At 49.0% G+C, this 16,216-nt stretch overlaps 1 protein-coding gene across 1 annotated transcript; it reads right to left on the bottom strand.

Moving 5' to 3' along the window:
- On the bottom strand, positions 8,632–11,118 carry NR0B2 (nuclear receptor subfamily 0 group B member 2). The gene is made up of 2 exons (XM_003127720.4): positions 10,515–11,118; positions 8,632–9,241 (listed from the first exon to the last, which is right to left on the bottom strand). Exons 1-2 carry the CDS (start codon positions 11,053–11,055, stop codon positions 9,000–9,002), a joined length of 783 nt encoding a protein of 260 aa, XP_003127768.1. The 5' UTR covers positions 11,056–11,118; the 3' UTR covers positions 8,632–8,999.

Raw genomic sequence — 16,216 nt, 5'->3', positions numbered from 1 at the left:
GCTATGTGCAAGCCAAAAAGAGAAGCCTCAGAGGAAAGCAAACCTGCCAACATCTTGATCTTGGACTTCCAGGTTTGGAGAACTGTAATAAAATTAACTACTGTTGTCAAGTCAGTCTGTAATAGTTTGTTATGGCAGCCCTAGCAGACTGACAGAGTTTGCACGTCCTCACACTTACATGGTTTTCTTCCCACTTCACTAACTCTCCTTCTCCGTGTTCTGATCTACCCAGGTTTATAAATGTTGGGGGCTCTGTCCTTTACCCTCTCCTCTTTTCCTCTCTATTTATACTCATGGTACCTCACCCAGACATTTCCTGAGTGCCAGGACCATCTCTTTACCTACCTCCTGGACAGCGCCCCTGGACAACTCCACTTGGATAATTAACAGATATTCCAAAACTCATCCAAGGCTGGTGAATGGATGGTGGAAATGATGGCACATCAATGTGAATGTATTTAATGCCACTGAACTATAAACTTAAAAATGGTTAAAATGGGGAGTTCCCACTGTGGCACAGTGGGTTAAGAATCCAGCTGCAGCGGTTTGGGTTACTGGCCCGGGCACGTCCATATGTCGTGGGTGCAGCCCTAAAATGAAAAAAAAGAAAAAAAGTTAAAATGGTAAATGTACTGTTATGGTTTTTTTTTTTTTTCTTTTTAGGGCCGAAATTGTGACACAAGGAAGTTCTCAGGCTAGGGATCAAATCAAACCGCAGTTGCCAGCTGCACATCAGATCCGAGGCACATCTGTGACCTATGCCATGGTGCATGGCAACACTGGATCCTTAACCCAGTGATCAAGGCCAGGGATCGAACTGACATCCTCATGCATACTAGTCAGGTTCTTAACCCACTGAACCACAACAGGAACTCCTGTTATGTATATTTAAACACAATAACAATACTTTTATGAGACAATTTCAAATTTGAACTCTTAATGGATATTCTATAATATCTGAAAATTATTGGAGTTCCTGTTGTGGCTCAGTGGAAACAAACCCCACTAGTATCCATGAGGATGTGGGTTTGACCTGACCCCTTGCAGTGGGTTAAGGAACCGGTATTGACGAGGCTATGGTGTAGGCCGGCAGCTGTAGCTCTAATTCGACCCCTAGCCTGGGAACTTCCATATGCTAAGGGTTTGGCCAAAAAAGAAAAAAAAATTATTTTTAAAAGCCAACATGGAGTTCCTATCATGGTGCAGCGGAAACGAATCCAACTAGGAACCATGAGGTTGCGGGTTCGAGCCCTGGCCTTGCTAGTGGGTCAAGGATCCAGCGTTGCCATGAGCTGTGGTGTAGGTCGAAGACGAGGCTCAGATCTGGCATAGGCTGGCAGCTGTATCTCTGATTCAACCCCTAGCCTGGGAACCTCCATATACCATGGGTGCGGCCATAAAAAGCAAATAAATAAATAAATAAATAAAAGCCAATATAGCCAACATTGAGACTCTTACACACACACAAACTAATTTCTCCCAAAGTCATCTCCAAGCTAAATGGCCCCTTCAAGCACCAATTTGCAAAAACCCAAACTTCCACTCATCTTTTCATTTGGACCAGCCAAAATGTGACCTTATCTAATGCATTAGTAAGTCCTTTTAGCTCTTCCTCCAAAGTGTATCCTGATTCTCTTTCCTTATCACCTTGCTATGTGATGCAAGGTGCAGTTACAGTTGCTAGGTGTAGTCTATCTAAACCAGCATCATTTCTTGCTTGACAGCTATTCCTAGAGTTTCCTCACTGCTCTCTTTACCTCCTTCCTTGTCCCTTTGTAGTCCATCCTCCACTCAATGGCCAGAGCAATTGCTCTTAAGGATAATCCAGGTCTTGTTACTCCCTTGCTTAAAATCTAGACTTTCATGGGAGTTCTCTATAAAAGTAAATGAGCCCTTCATGGATTGCTGTTGCATCCAGGATCAATTCCAAACTCCCAACCATGGACCCCAAGGAGTAGCACCATCAGGGCCCTGTCCACCTCTCCGACCTCATCTTCACTCACCAGGCTCCCTCCTGGCTGCTTTCACTTCCTCAAATCCCCTGTCCTAGTTCTTAGCCCTTTGCCAGCAACTTTTCACCCATCAGGTCTCAACTCAAATGCCTCTTCCTCTATGAGGCTTTTACTGACCCTGATAAATCATGGAGTCTACATCTCCATGATTTTTGGTTTCAAAATTTCTTTTCTTTCTTTCTTTTTCTTTCCATCCCTGGCCTTGCTCAGTGGGTTAAGGATCTGGTGTTGCCATGAGCTGTGGTATAGGTCGAAGATGCAGCTCGGATCCCGAGTTGCTATGGCTGTAGTGTAGGCCGATGGCTACAGCTCCGATTACACCCCTAGCCTGGGAACCTCCATATGCCGCAGGAGCAGCCCTAGAAAAGGAAAAAAGAAAAAAAAAATTCAACTTAAAAAAAATCAACCTTTCTTGCAAGAGAAAAGACAGAATTGGGAGTTCCCATTGTGGTGCAGCGGAAATGAATCCAACTAGTATTCATGAGGATGTGGGTTCAATCCCTGGCCTCAGTCAGTGGGTCCGAGATCCAGGGTTGCCATGAGCTTCGGTGTAGGTGGTAGAGGAGACTTGGATCCTGAGTTGCTGTGGCTGTGGCTGTGTAGCTCGGCAGCTATAGCTCCAATTCCACCCCTAGCCTAGGAACTTCCACATGTCAAATGTGCAGCCCTTAAAAGCAAAAAAAAAAAAAAAAAAAAAAAATTTTAATCATTTCTCTGTTCTCACTGCAGAAATTTATTTGTAAAAATCATCAATAGGAGTTCCCATTGTGGCCCAGAGGTAACAAACCTGACTGGTATCCTTGAGGACTCAGGTTCAATCCCTGGCCTCACTCAGTGGGTTAAAGGATCTGGCTTTGCCATGAGCCATGGTGTAGGTAGCAGATGTGGCTCAGATCTGGTGTTGCTGTGACTGTGATGTAGCTTGGCAGCTAGAGCTCTTATTTGACCCCTAGCCTGGGAAGTTTAGGTGTAGCCCTAAAAAAAAAAAAAAAAAAAAAAAAAAAAGAGGAGTTCCCGTCGTGGCGCAGTGGTTAACGAAATCCCACTAGGAACATGAGGTTTCGGGTTCGGTCCCTGCCCTTGCTCAGTGGGTTAAGGATCCCACGTTGCCGTGAGCTGTGGTGTAGGTTGCAGACGCGGCTCAGATCCTGTGTTGCTGTGGCTCTGGCGTAGGCCGGCGGCTACAGCTCCGATTCAACCCCTAGCCTGGGAACCTCCGTATGCCGCAAGAGCGGCCCAAGAAATACCAAAAAGAAAAAAAAAAAAAGAAAAAGACAAAAAATAAAAATAAAAATCATTGACAGGGGAGTTCCCATTGTGGCTCAGTGGTAAGGAACCCAACTAGTATCCACAAAGATGTGGGTTTGATCCCTGGCCTCACTCAGTGGGTTAAGGATCTGGCCTTGCCGTGAGGGTGTAGATGCAGCCCTAAAAAGCAATAATAATAATAAATACAATCTGAAAATTGAAAAAAAGTATTTTATAGCAAACAGTTCACACCAAGACAAAGATGGTGTGCTCTGGAAAAGCTATTAGATGACCAAAGAAGTTATGCACTTATGATTACACACAGTCGCCCTTTGTTGGGTGAAGTTTCCAGGACTTTGCATGATGCTCAATGAAGAGTAGATTCTCAGTAAATCATCACTGATGGCATGAATATTCCTGGCACTTACATGGGGATATGCCACCAGCTGTGGCTAGGGACTCTCTCCAGGGAAAGTTGTTGGGCCACATCCCTGAGGAACAGACAGGCCAGATTTCTCATTAAAAGCTTAAACTGAAAGGTAACTAAGACTGCATTTTCACTCTCATTCTGACTTACAGTGAGGTGGGGAGAGGAAGGAGTGTAAGTTCTGTCATTTATTTTCCACTTGATCATCTCTAACCTTCAAAGACTCAAGATAACGTAGGTTTTTTGTTTTTGTTTTTGTTTTGTCTCTTGTCTTTTTATGGCCGCTCCCGCAGCACATGGAGGTTCCCAGGCTAAGGGTCTAATCCGAGCCTCGTCTGCAGCCTACACCACAGCCCACGGCAACGCCGGATCATTAACCCACTGAGCAAGACCAGGGGTCAATCCTGCAACCTCATGGCTGTGGCCTGTGTTGCAGGTGTGGCAATACAGGATTAAAAAAACAAAAAACAAAGAACGTAGGCCCTAAATCCAGACCACCTGAGCTCAAACCCTGACTCTACTATGGTTAACCGTGTAATAATTACTTTATAATTGATTACAATATTTCCTTGAGCAAATTACCTAAACTCTTAGTGCCTCATCTTATTCATCTATGAAATGGAGATAATGATAGTACTTCCAGCATAGAGTTGTGAGAATCAAATAACATAATCCATGTAGCGTGTTTAAAGCACAGCTTTCAGGAGTTCCCTTCATAGCTCAGCGGTTAACGAACCCAACTAGGATCCATGAGGATGTGAGTTCAATCCCTGGCCTCGCTCAGTGGGTTAAGGATCCAGCATTGCCGTGAGTTTCGGTGTAGGTCACAGATGTGGCTCGGATCCTGCCTTGCTATGGCTGTGGTGTAGACCGGGAGCTACAGCTCCAGTGCGAACTCTAGCCTGGGAATGTCTATATGACGTGGGTGTGGCCCTAAAAAAGCAAATAAATACATAAATAAAGCACAGCTGTCAATAACTGTTAGCTGGTTATTGCTTAGTGGCTATTCAGAATGACACTGCCAGGAAAGGGTAGTCCCCTTTGTTAACCCTGACTCCCTGAAACTTCAGCCTTGCTGCCACCACCATTTTCACTGGAATTGCCTCTCTGCCTTATTCTGTGACATGGTCCCTGTTCACCTCTGCAGGCTCTTCTCTTGGTTGCCCCGGGCCCCAGTTACCCCAAACCACTTGCAGTTGGAGAAACACCCTTGAACTCTGCCACCTCTGTGCCTTTGCACTTTCATTCCCTCTGTCTGAAATGCCTACCTCCTTTGTTTGCCTGGCAACCCCCTACTCAATCTCTTTAGCTCCAAGAAGTCACCGCTTGGCTGAAGCATTTTTCCCACCTCCAGGCAGATTTCATTACTTCTTCTGAGCCCCTGCTGCCTGCTGGATGTCCCTCTACCAAAGTTCAGAGCACTTTGTGTTACAATTTCTCATGTGTCTCTCTCTGCCATAGGGTATGCAATGAAGGCAGGGACTATATCTTATTTATTCTGTGCCCCTCAGCATCTAGCACTGGGTCTGGTACAAGCAGACATCAAGACAGATGTTGAGAGTTCCCGTCGTGGCCCAACAGAGATGAATCTGACTAGGAACCATGAAGTTTTGGGTTCGATCCCTGGCCTCATGAAGTGGGTTAAGAATCTGGAGTTGCCGTGAGCTGTGGTGTAGGTCGCAGACATGGCTTGGATCCTACATTGCTGTGGCTGTGGCGTAGGCCAGCAGCTGTAGCTCTGATTCAACCCCTGGCCTGGGAACCTCCATATGCCACGGATGCAGCTCTTAAAAAAAAAAAAAGAGTGGGTGTTGGCTTTTTGCTGTCATCATAGGTTCTAAGATATGTGACTGCACCAAGGGCAGGGTGTGTCAGCACAGGACACGTCAGCAGTCTGGGTACTTAATAAGCAGTCAATGAGTTGACTAATGAAGGTAGGAATAATGATGATGATAAAATGGTACCCAACGTGGATCCAGAGCCATAGCCACTCTCCTGCTTCCCTAGTGAGTCATCTCTGGCTGGGCCTGAGGACGGGGATCAAGCTGAGAGTTAGTCAGTAAACAATGGCTGAGCCGGTTCCAACCTGATCTTGGCCATGACTCACTCCAGCCAGTGCTGGTGGCTGGAGCCCGTCCTCCACAGTCACACAGGCCTGAGTTCAAATCCCAGCACAGATGGTGATCAGTCCAGACCCTGAATAAGTTGTCTGAAACTGTTTCTTTCTCCGCCCTCTCAGGTCGATGAGACACAGTTCTTGCTGCTAAGGTACTGGTAGTGGAGACATTGCTCCCACCTTTGGAAACCCTGCCGTCTCAGGGAGAAAGCGTATTATCCTTATTAAACTGTATTATCACTTTCTCTTTAATTTTACTAGATTGGTCTTTATGTTCCTCCAGAAGGCTTGGGGAGGGCACAGGGAGTGACTCAAGAGATACAGACAAGAAAGAGACGTATGCTTCCCAATCATGTGGAGGAATAGGGGAGAAATTTGCAAAGGGGCAAGGCAGGACTAATGAGGAAGCTGTTTTTGATGATGGAAACACTATGTAAGTTGAGGGAAAAGGCTGGGGTGGCAGGTGGAGGGGAGCACTTTCCAGTGGCTGCCCAGGGTTGGAAGAAGGGGTTGGTGAGAGGCAGGAAGACCCAAGCCGAGGGTTCAGAGAGGTGCAACAATAAATGCATGGAGGCAGCTGGTGGAAGGGACACAGAAGACAGAACGACTCAAAATCCCGGAAACTGCTGGATTTGGCTCCTCTGGGAGACCTCTGCTCTTGAAAGGGTTGCCTCCTGGGACTACAAGTGAGACAGGCCCAAGGGGTGGGAGGGGCCGGGCAGGGAGGGCTTCCTGGGGCCGAGTTCTGGCGGGGCGGGGGGCGGGGGGGGGGGGGAATGGAGGGATGCGGGGCTTGTTGCTGGGCTCTAGAGGATGTCTCTAGGTGGGGATGGTTGGGTCCTGGCTGTAGGGGGAGTTGTTGAGCAGGACATGGCCTTCTTGAGAGGACGCTGGATGTTGGGGTCACCATGGGAAGAGGGGGTGATTGAGACCCCAAATGCCAGGCAGAGTAGTTTGGCCCGGATTGGCAGGCTCTGGGTAGACCCTGAAGATGTGCAGACACAGGTCTGCCTACGCTGGGGCCCGCTCTTCCTTTTTCTGTGAACTATAGAAGATGGAGAGACGGGAGTTCCCACTGTGGCTCAGCAGAAATGAATCTGACTAGCATCCATGAGGACTCAGGTTCGATCCCTGGCCTCACTCAGTGGGTTAAGGATTTGGTGTTGGCGTGAGCTGTGGTGAAGATCGAAGGTTCGGCTCAGATCTGGTGTTGCTATCTATGGCTGTGGCATAGGCCAGCGGCTAAAGCTCCGACTCAACCCCTGGCCTGGGAACCTCCATGTGCATGTCTGAGTTGTACCGACTTTGGGTGTGAGACGCTTGTAGGTCTCACTTGCGTGTGTGTCTTTGTTGTGAGGTCAGAGCTGCGTGCTTCTGTTTCATGCTGGGTGAGTGGTGAGTGGGTGACTGGGGAAGGGACAGGTTGCCCTTGCCGTTGGCACTGGGTGCCCATGATAGGTGTGAGCCGATTCAGTTGTGGTCCCTTTCCTAGGGGCCTTGGGGAGAGGTCTGAATGACAACTCCTAGACTGTTGTCCCTGAGTGAATGACCTCTTGTTGAGTAATAATTAACTTGGCCCCCCCCATGAGAAGACTCCAAACTGGTGGTGAGGGGGGCGAGGCCTGGTCCGGGGCAGGCCTCATTGCTGGAGAAAGGAGGAGGCCTGAAGGGGGTCCTATGGGCATGTGTGTTGTTATCGTTCCCTCCTGCCCCCCCCCCTGCAGGGCAGTGACCCTGACCTGGGTGATGTTCAAAATGTTTAACAAACAGTGAGGCACAGACATTGACCGGTCAGAACAGACGCAAGCCACGCACTGAATGGAACAGTTCCAGAGGCCATGGCTATGCCAAGCATTGCCTCTCTAGATGCTGGACCCGGGGATGGGTTCCAGGAGAAAGGCCAGCACAGAGGGGCAGTGGGAGGAAATACAGGGGCGCTCAGTGCAGTGGCTGCGAACCAACTGGCATGGAAGTGTTTCAAACTTAAACAGCTGGTGTGGCAGCTAAACCTCAGTTTGTCTTGGCCTCCTAACAGCTGCCAGGCCAGCCCTGGGTGCCCTTGTCCCCTCTCATTGGGGAAACAATGGACCACCCTCCTCTGTCAGCTGAAGCAATGAAGGAAGCAAATCAATAACCACCTCAGAAATTCCAGGAAACTGGCTGCTTCAATTTGGGGATGGTCTGTTTTATTTTCCTTTTTTTTTTTTTTTTTTGGTCTTTTTGCCATTTCTTGGGCCGTTCCCGTGGCATATGGAGGTTCCCAGGTTAGGGGTCGAATCGGAGCTGTAGCCACAGGCCTACGCCAGAGCCACAGCAACGCGGGATCCGAGCCGCGTCTGCAACCTACACCACAGCTCACGGCAATGCTGGATCGTTAACCCACTGAGCAAGGGCAGGGACCGAACCTGCAACCTCATGGTTCCTAGTCGGATTCTTAACCACTGCCACGATGGGAACTCCTCATTTTCCTTATTGGCTGGGATGCAGTTCTCACTGAGGTGAGAGGGAGCCTAGGGCGGGAGCTGGGGGAGGGGGTCAGCAGGGGATGGGGGCAGGGAGAGATACCTACTACCTTCTAAGATAAAGTCAAGGATGTGAGGGAGTCTTGAACTGATGCTGCCCCCTGGATTTAGACCCATGCAAAATAAATCGCATCCCCAGAAATGAAATCATCATTCCCCTCTGATATATTAAAATTCCAGTTTCCAGAGGTCTGACTGCTGTACACTTAGAGTTCCTTCTTCAGGGGCTCCCTCCTATAGGGGCAGGGCGGGGTAACCCCAGAGGTGAGGCGGTCCCCTCCACATGTACAAAATACAGCGTCAGGCTCCATGTGTGTCACACTTTTTATTACAAAAACCAATAACTTAAGTCAGTTCTGTACAAAGTCAGGAGGACTCCTGACCCAGTGAGCAGTCAGACTTTCCAACCCCATCCCAGGAGGAGACAGGAGTCTTGGCCCAAAGGTCCTGGGACCACCAAGGGCTGGCCAGACAGCTGGAGCACGGTGCCCAAAACAAGGAAGGCCAAGATAGGGTGTAGCCCAATTGGCTGGGCCAGGACTAGCTGCTCCTGGGGAGCCGAGAGCTCGCTGTCCAGGCTTGCCCCCTCTGGGAGCACCGGCTCACCCCTGGGGACAGCCAGGTCAAATCAGTGCTGCCAGCCTCCACCTGATCTCTGCCTGGGCTGGAGCAGGTCAGCTCAGCAAAAGCATGTCCTCGAGGAGGCCAACGATGTCAACATCTCCAATGACAGGGCGAAAGAAGAGGTCCCCAAGCAGGGTGGGCGGAATGGACTTGAGGGTGGAGGCTGCGAGGAGAACACGAGCCAAGCGGCTTTGGCCTGCTGGGCACCAGGGCTCCAAGACCTCCCACAGCGCCTGGTGGGCCTCGTGCTGCAGGTGCCCGATGTGGGAGGAGGCATAGAGGCCTGGAACATCTGCGGGCAGAGAAGGCAAAGAGGGCTGGTGAGGACCCTGCTCCGACACCACAGGATAAGACTGGCCCAAGACCTGAGGCCGCCAGCTCAGCTTTTGGGACCCTATTTCTATCTCGAGTTACTTATCCATCACTTTATTCATTGCTCCTTTATGGTGAGGTAGTATAGAGCAATGGTTAAGACCCAGGCCACCTGGGTTTGAATCCCACACTATCATTATTAGCTATGTGGCCTTGGGAAAGTTACTCAATCTCTGTGCCTCTGTTTCCTCATTTGTAAAATGGGAATAAATAATAAAATGATAGGAGTTACTGTCGTGGCTCAGCAGTTAACGAACCCGACTAGCACCCGTGAGGATGCAAGTTTGACCCCTGGCCTCCCTTGGTGGGTTAAGGATCCCGCACTGACAGGAGCTGTGACATAGGTCAAAGATGCGGCTCGGATCCCGCATTGCCATGGCTCTGGCATAGGTGGGTGGCTACAGCTCCGATTGGACCCCTAACCTGGGAGCCTCCATGTGCCATGGGTGCGGCCCTAGAAAGACAAAAAGGCAAATAAGGATAATAATAATAATGATAATGATAACAAAATGATAAAATGGGTATAAAAACCTATCTTCTAGACTTGTTATGAGGTTTGAATGAGCCAGTACATGTCAAACCCTTAGCACTGGACTGAACATACGGTAAGCGTAATATGAGTATTTGTTACTATTGTTCTAAACAATTTCTTTGATAATGTATCCCATGAAGGCCTTTTGGGGAGACATTCTCATCTAGGTGCTCTCCAGATAACAAAGACACTACCTCTATCTGTGCTCTCCCGGCTGAAGTTTACACAGACTCCTCCCTCTCCTCCCCCACATCCCTCGTTTTCATTCCTCTTCTATGCATGGTCTTTCTGGACCCACGGACTTGCACCTTCAGAATATCTTCATGCCATCAGCTGGTGAAGACATGACTGAGGTACAGTTGTGTCTGTCCACCCTCCCTTTCAGGACTCCCGCCTTCCCTGAGGGTCAGGACAAGGTTCTGGGGCAGAGTGGCTGAAGTGAAGAGACCCAAGTTCCCATCCTTGCTCTGCCCCTCCCTGGCTGTGTGACTTTCAGCGAGTCACTTAGCCTCTCTGAGCCCCTTTTGTGAGATGACTCTTTGGTGGTGATAATGAGGACCCAAAAAAGACAACGGGTGTCAAGCCTTTAGAAGGCGCCCTCCTGGCTAAGCCCTGGCCCCCTCCAGCCTCGGCCCCCATCCAGGAGTGTCTAGGAGCTCACCAGGGTTGAAGAGAATGGTCCCTTTCAGGTAGGCGTATTCCTTGGGGCCCAGCTCCAGACTCCATAAGGACTCCAGGCAGCACTGAAGCCACTGCACGGCAGCCAGCGAGGGCTGGGGCCGATCCAGCGGCTGGCCACTACCTGCGCCGCTGCTGGGCTCCTCCAGCAGGATCTTCTTGAGTATACTGGGAACTGGGACCTCGGCCACCTCGAAGGTCACAATGTCTTGGGCCAAACCAAGCAGGAAGAGGGGACCCCAGCAGCCCCGCAGCAGCTGCCGCTGATCCTGGGGAGGCAGCTGGCAGAAAGACGGCAAGTTCCTGAGGAAGGCCAGCGTCTTGGCCAGAACATTCAAAGCCTCCTGGCAGGTGCGATGGGGGGTACAGAGCCGGACAGGCCGGTGCTGCCTGCACAGGCAGTGGCTGCGGGCTGGGGGCACAGACGGCCGGTCCCTGTCGCTGGGGCTCAGAAGTGCATACAGAATGGTTGGGCGGCCTGCTGCACTCTGGCATGGGCAGGTCCCTGGCTGCCTGGAGCTCATGATTGAGGCTCTGCTCCTGCTTCCTCCCGGCTCTCCCCTGCCCTCTGCTCTGTGCTATGGGTGCTATTTATATCCCCCCATGGGGGAGGGCGGGGGAATGGCCCAACAACCTTGACTCCAGAAGTCATGTTCATTGAAAAAAAAAGAAACACACACTGACCCTGGCAGGACCGGTGAGGAAGTGAGGGGGGAGGGGGCCTTGGAACTCCACGTGGCTCTGATATCGCTTCAGTCAATGAAGCGGCGGGTGCAGGGCAAGAGCCGCCTGCCTGCTGGCCGGGCTGCCCTTTGTCAGATGATTCAAGTGGATAAACAGGGTCATTAACCCAGGCTGTACCAGGGCACCAAGGCCTCAGGTGCATGATTGCACCCGATTGCAGGTGGCCGTGGCAGGTGTCCCTGTTGGTGCCAGCAGGACTCTTGCTCGACTGGGAAGCCAGCCCCAGACCGGGACAAGCCTTGAACACAAGGCCCAACCTGGAAGCGCCTTATCACTTGCTTGTTTGCCTAACCTTGGGGCCCTGCTCCCGTTGTCAGTAAGGAACAACCTGCAGGGAAGGGAGCCAGGACCCTGGGGGGCTGGGAGGACTTTGCCCACTTTGCAGTCAAGGAGGCCCCTTTCCTCTGACTCCAGTTCTGGGGGGTCCTGCACGAATAAGATCCTTAAGAAGTCTTTCTCCCCAGCCTGGATTCCTGGAGACCCTGAAGGGCTATATCTGCTGAGAAGCCTTTGCAGAATGATAATGAAATACTGCTGCTATTTACTACATGCCAGGCACTTTCCACTCTCTTATTCAAAGCTGCCCTATAAGATTCCAAACCTTTTTTTTTTTTTTTTTGTCTTTTTTAAGGTCACACCCACAGCATATGGAAGTTCTTAGGCCAGGCGGTCAAATCAGAACTGCAGCTGCCTGCCTACACTACAGCCACAGCAATGCGGAATCTGAGCCAAGTCTGTGACCTACACCACAGCTTGAGGCAAGGCTGTTTCCTTAACCCACTGAGCAAGGCAGGGATCGAACCTGCATTCTCATGGATACTAGTTTGTTTCTTATCCCACTGAACCACAACAGGAGCTCCCAAGATTCTTACTTTTTGAGACTCAAAGAGGTGAAGTGACTTGCCCAAGTTCAAACCACTGAGAAGAGACAGAGCCCAGATCAGTCTGACTCCAAAATCCTCACTTGTTGCCCTGGACCCTCTGGCCCAATTGGGCAGCCAGAGCTGTGGGGCCTGGGTCTCCCAGAGCTCATGACCACCTGGGCCCCCACCTCTGCTTCTTGGTCTGCAGATGTTGCCCATGTGATCTGGGCAGAAATGTTGCTCTGCTGCCAGCTAGCCACACGGCTCCCCTGTCCCTGGCATCTGTTTCTGACGTCGGGAGGGCTGTTGGGACGGTCCTTGGCTGTGTCATATCTGTGGACCTTGGCAAGCCCAGCCTGGCAAGCCTTCTGCTAACACACTACTGGGCAGCCATTGCCATCCCTGGCATCAGCTCCTGGCTCTATCACTTTCCAATAGTGTGACTGTGGGCTGAACCCCAAATCTCCTGTGGGCCTCAGGATCCTCAGCTGAGACAATACCTGCCTATGGGGCAGCTGTGAGGACATAGTGAGGTCCGAGGCATCAGATTCCAAGCAGTTTCTAGCATATATTAGACTTTGCTCCCCCTTTCCTCTGCCTAAGGAACTAAGGCAAACAGACCCCAGCAGACAGGCACACATCTCTCCTGTGATTACAATAACATAACAATCTTAATCATTCCACATATAAAGTTGCTTTAACATCCTTTTATCTCACTGGGTCCTCAGAGCATCCCCTCTAAGGAGACTCTAGGGTCAGACTGGCTGGGTCCAAACCCTTTTTCATTATTTAATTGAGCCACCTTGGGCCTTGGGCGCAAGTCACTTTATATTTCTGGGCCTCAGTTTTCTCATATTTAAAAGGGTAGTAAGAAGATCCCATTGTGGCTCAGCAGTAACGAACTCGACTAGTTACCATAAGGATGCAAGTTCGATCCCTGGCGTTGCTCAATGGGCTAAGGATCCATCGTTGCCATGAGCTGTGGTATTGACTGCAGATGCAGCTTGGATCTTGCATTGCTGTGGCTGTGGGGTAGGCCGGCAGCTACAGCTCCGATTCAGCCCCTAGCCTGGGAACTTCCATATGCTTCAGATTAAAAAAATTAAAAAGGGTAGTAAGAAAGGCCACTAGTGAATATTGGTCTTAGGGCCCTGAAGCTTATACAGTTTTGTAGGGCCGTCTTTAAGAATAGAAAATCAGGGATCCCCTCTGATGCAGTGGGTTAAGGATCCAGCTCAGGTTGCTGCTATGGCATGGGTTTGATCTCTGACCTGGGAACTTCCACATGCCATGGGCCTGGCTAAAAAAAAAAAGAATAGGAGTTCCCGTCGTGGCACAGTGGTTAACGAATCCAACTAGGAACCATGAGGTTGTGGGTTCGGTCCCTGCCCTTGCTCAGTGGGTTAACGATCCGGTGTTGCCGTGAGCTGTGGTGTAGGTTGCAGATGCAACTCGGATTCCGCGTTGCTGTGGTTCTGGTGTAGGCCGGTGGCTGCAGCTCTGGTTGGACCCCTAGCCTGGGAATCCCCATATGCCTCGGGAGCAGCCCAAGAAATAGCAAAAAAAAAGACAAAAAAAAAAAAAAAAAAAAAAAGAATAGAGGGGAATCCCTGTTGTGGCGCAGTGGAAACAATCCGACTAGTAACCATGAGGTTGCAGGTTTGATCCCTGGCCTTGCATTGCCATGAGCTGTGGTTCAGATCTCAGATCCAGCGCTGCTGTGGCTGTGGCTATAGCCAGCAACTGTGGCTCTGATTTGACCCCTAGCCTGGGAACCCTCATATGCTGCTAGTGTGACCCTACAAAGAAAAAAAAATAAAGAATAGAAAATCAGGTGTGAAAATGAATATTTAATAAATGAGAAAACAAATCCTAACAAATTACAAAGTAAAATAAGCTGACAGAAAACAGACACCACAAACCCAGGATAATAACAAAGTGCTTGTACTGATCAATTACCTAACCATATTTGTCAACACCAGATCCTTGATTCACTGAGCGAGGCCAGGGGTAGAACCTGCAACCTCATAGGTCCTAGTCGATTTGTTTCTGCTGCACCACAATGGGAAGTCCCTGTATATATAGTTGTGACTAAACATAAAAGTACACAAATCATACATGTATAGCTTGAGGAATTATCACAAAATGAACGGAACCCAGTAACCACCTCTCAGCACAAGAAATAAGAGCATTAACAACACCCCAGAAACGCTCCCCATCACTGTCTCTCCCCTGGTTTCCAACATCATAAATGAGATTGCTTAAACTTTATATAAACTGCATAAACTTTATATAAATGGAACCATATAGCACAAACTCTTTTGTGTTTGTCTTCATTTACTCAATATCTGAGATTCAGCATATGCTCTTGTAGCAGTAACCCATTCATTTTCATTGTTGTAAAATTCCTATTACACTACAATGTATTTATCCATTATACTTCTAGAGAATATTTAGTTCATCAAATATTGCTAGGATCATTCTTGCACCCATTTTCTGGTGCACGGATATTTGCAGAACTGTTGCTATATAACAAGAATTGGGGGAGTTCGAGTCATGGCTCAGCAGTATCGAAACTGACTAGTATCCAAGAGGATGAGGGTTCAATCCCTGGCCTTGCTTAGTGCATTAAGGATCCAGTGTCACTATAAGCTGTGGTGTAGCTCACAGCTGCAGCTCAGTTCTGGCGTTGCCGTGGCTGTGTTGTAGGCCAGAACCTGTAGCTCCCAATTCAACCCCTATCCTGAGAACTTCCACACACCATGGGTATGGCCTAAAAAGACAAAAAAAAAAAAAAAAAAAAAGGAATTGAGGAGATCTCTGGTGGCTCAGCAGGTTAAGGATACAGCATTGTCACTGCTATGACTCAGGTCACTCCTGTGGCACAGGTTCCATCCTTGGTCCTGGGAATTTCTGCACGCCGTGGGTGTGGTGTGGCCAAACAAAGAATTGGAATTACTGAGCCATAGAATGTGTTCTCAACTTGAGTAGATCTCGATACTTTACCAAAGTGGCGTACAATCTATATGTCCATCAGTAGATTTTTCTTTTTGTTTTTTTTTAGGGCCACACTCACGGCATATGGAAGTTCACAGGCTTGGGGTCAAATCAGAGCTGTAGCCGATGGCCTACACCACAGCCATAGCAATACCAGATCTGAGCCATATCTGCAACCTACACCACAGCTCACAGCAGCACCAGATCCTTAACCCACTGAGCAAGGCCAGGGAGCGAACCTGAGTCCTCATGGATGCTAGTCAAATTCGTTTCCACTGAGCCATGATGGGAACCCCCCATCAGCAGATCTTAAAACCATATATAATGTTGTCCTTATTCACAATTACCCAGATGCTAGTTAAAATTTTTTAATTTTTTTTCATTTTTGGCCACCAGGGCATATGGAGTTCCCTGGCCAGTTCCCTGATCAGATGTGAGCTGCAGTCATGACCTAAGCCACAGCTGTGGCAACGCCAGATTCTTAACCCACTGTGCTGGGCCAGGGAGTGAACCTTCATCCCAGTGCTCCTGAGACACTGCCCATCCTTTTGTGCCACTGCAAGAACACCCATTTTTTTACTTCTTGAGTAGGTGTATATGTGATCACCACGATGTGACCACTGCCTTTATTGCTTTTTGAAATATTATTTTCCCTTTTAAAATTTTTATTCTATTTATTTATTTATTTTTGTCTTTTTGCCTTTTCTAGGGCCACTCCCATGGCATATAGAGATTCCCAGGCTAGATTCTCTACACCAGAGCCACAGCAACGAGGGATCCGAGCCGCGTCTGCAACTTACACCACCCTCACAGCAACGCCAGATCCTTAGCCCACTGAGCAAGGCCAGGGATCGAACCTGCAATCTCATGGTTCCTAGTCAGATTCGTTAACCACTGTGCCACGACAGGAACTCCTTCCCTTTTAAGATTTTTAATTAAATATTCAGTAAAACAAAACATTTATAAAATACATGTAAAGTAATAAAGAATAACAATACAATGAACCCCCATCATTGTTCCATAGATCATTATCACCATCAACTTCTGAAGTCTCTCTCTCTTTTTTTTTTTCTCTTTATGG

Source organism: Sus scrofa, chromosome 6 (genome assembly GCF_000003025.6).
Source record: "Sus scrofa isolate TJ Tabasco breed Duroc chromosome 6, Sscrofa11.1, whole genome shotgun sequence".
In the NCBI taxonomy this organism is placed as follows: domain Eukaryota; kingdom Metazoa; phylum Chordata; class Mammalia; order Artiodactyla; family Suidae; genus Sus; species Sus scrofa.
Note: the sequence above shows the minus strand (reverse complement) of the source record. Positions and strands in the feature narration are given on the sequence as shown.

Excerpts from the sequence above, each read along its gene's own strand:
- NR0B2 (XM_003127720.4), bottom strand. The coding sequence starts at position 11,055 with ATGAGCTCCAGGCAGCCAGGGACCTGCCCATGCCAGAGTGCAGCAGGC. Across the intron at positions 9,242-10,514 it reads GACCATTCTCTTCAACCCTG|ATGTTCCAGGCCTCTATGCC; the intron begins GTGAGCTCCTAG and ends CTCTGCCCGCAG.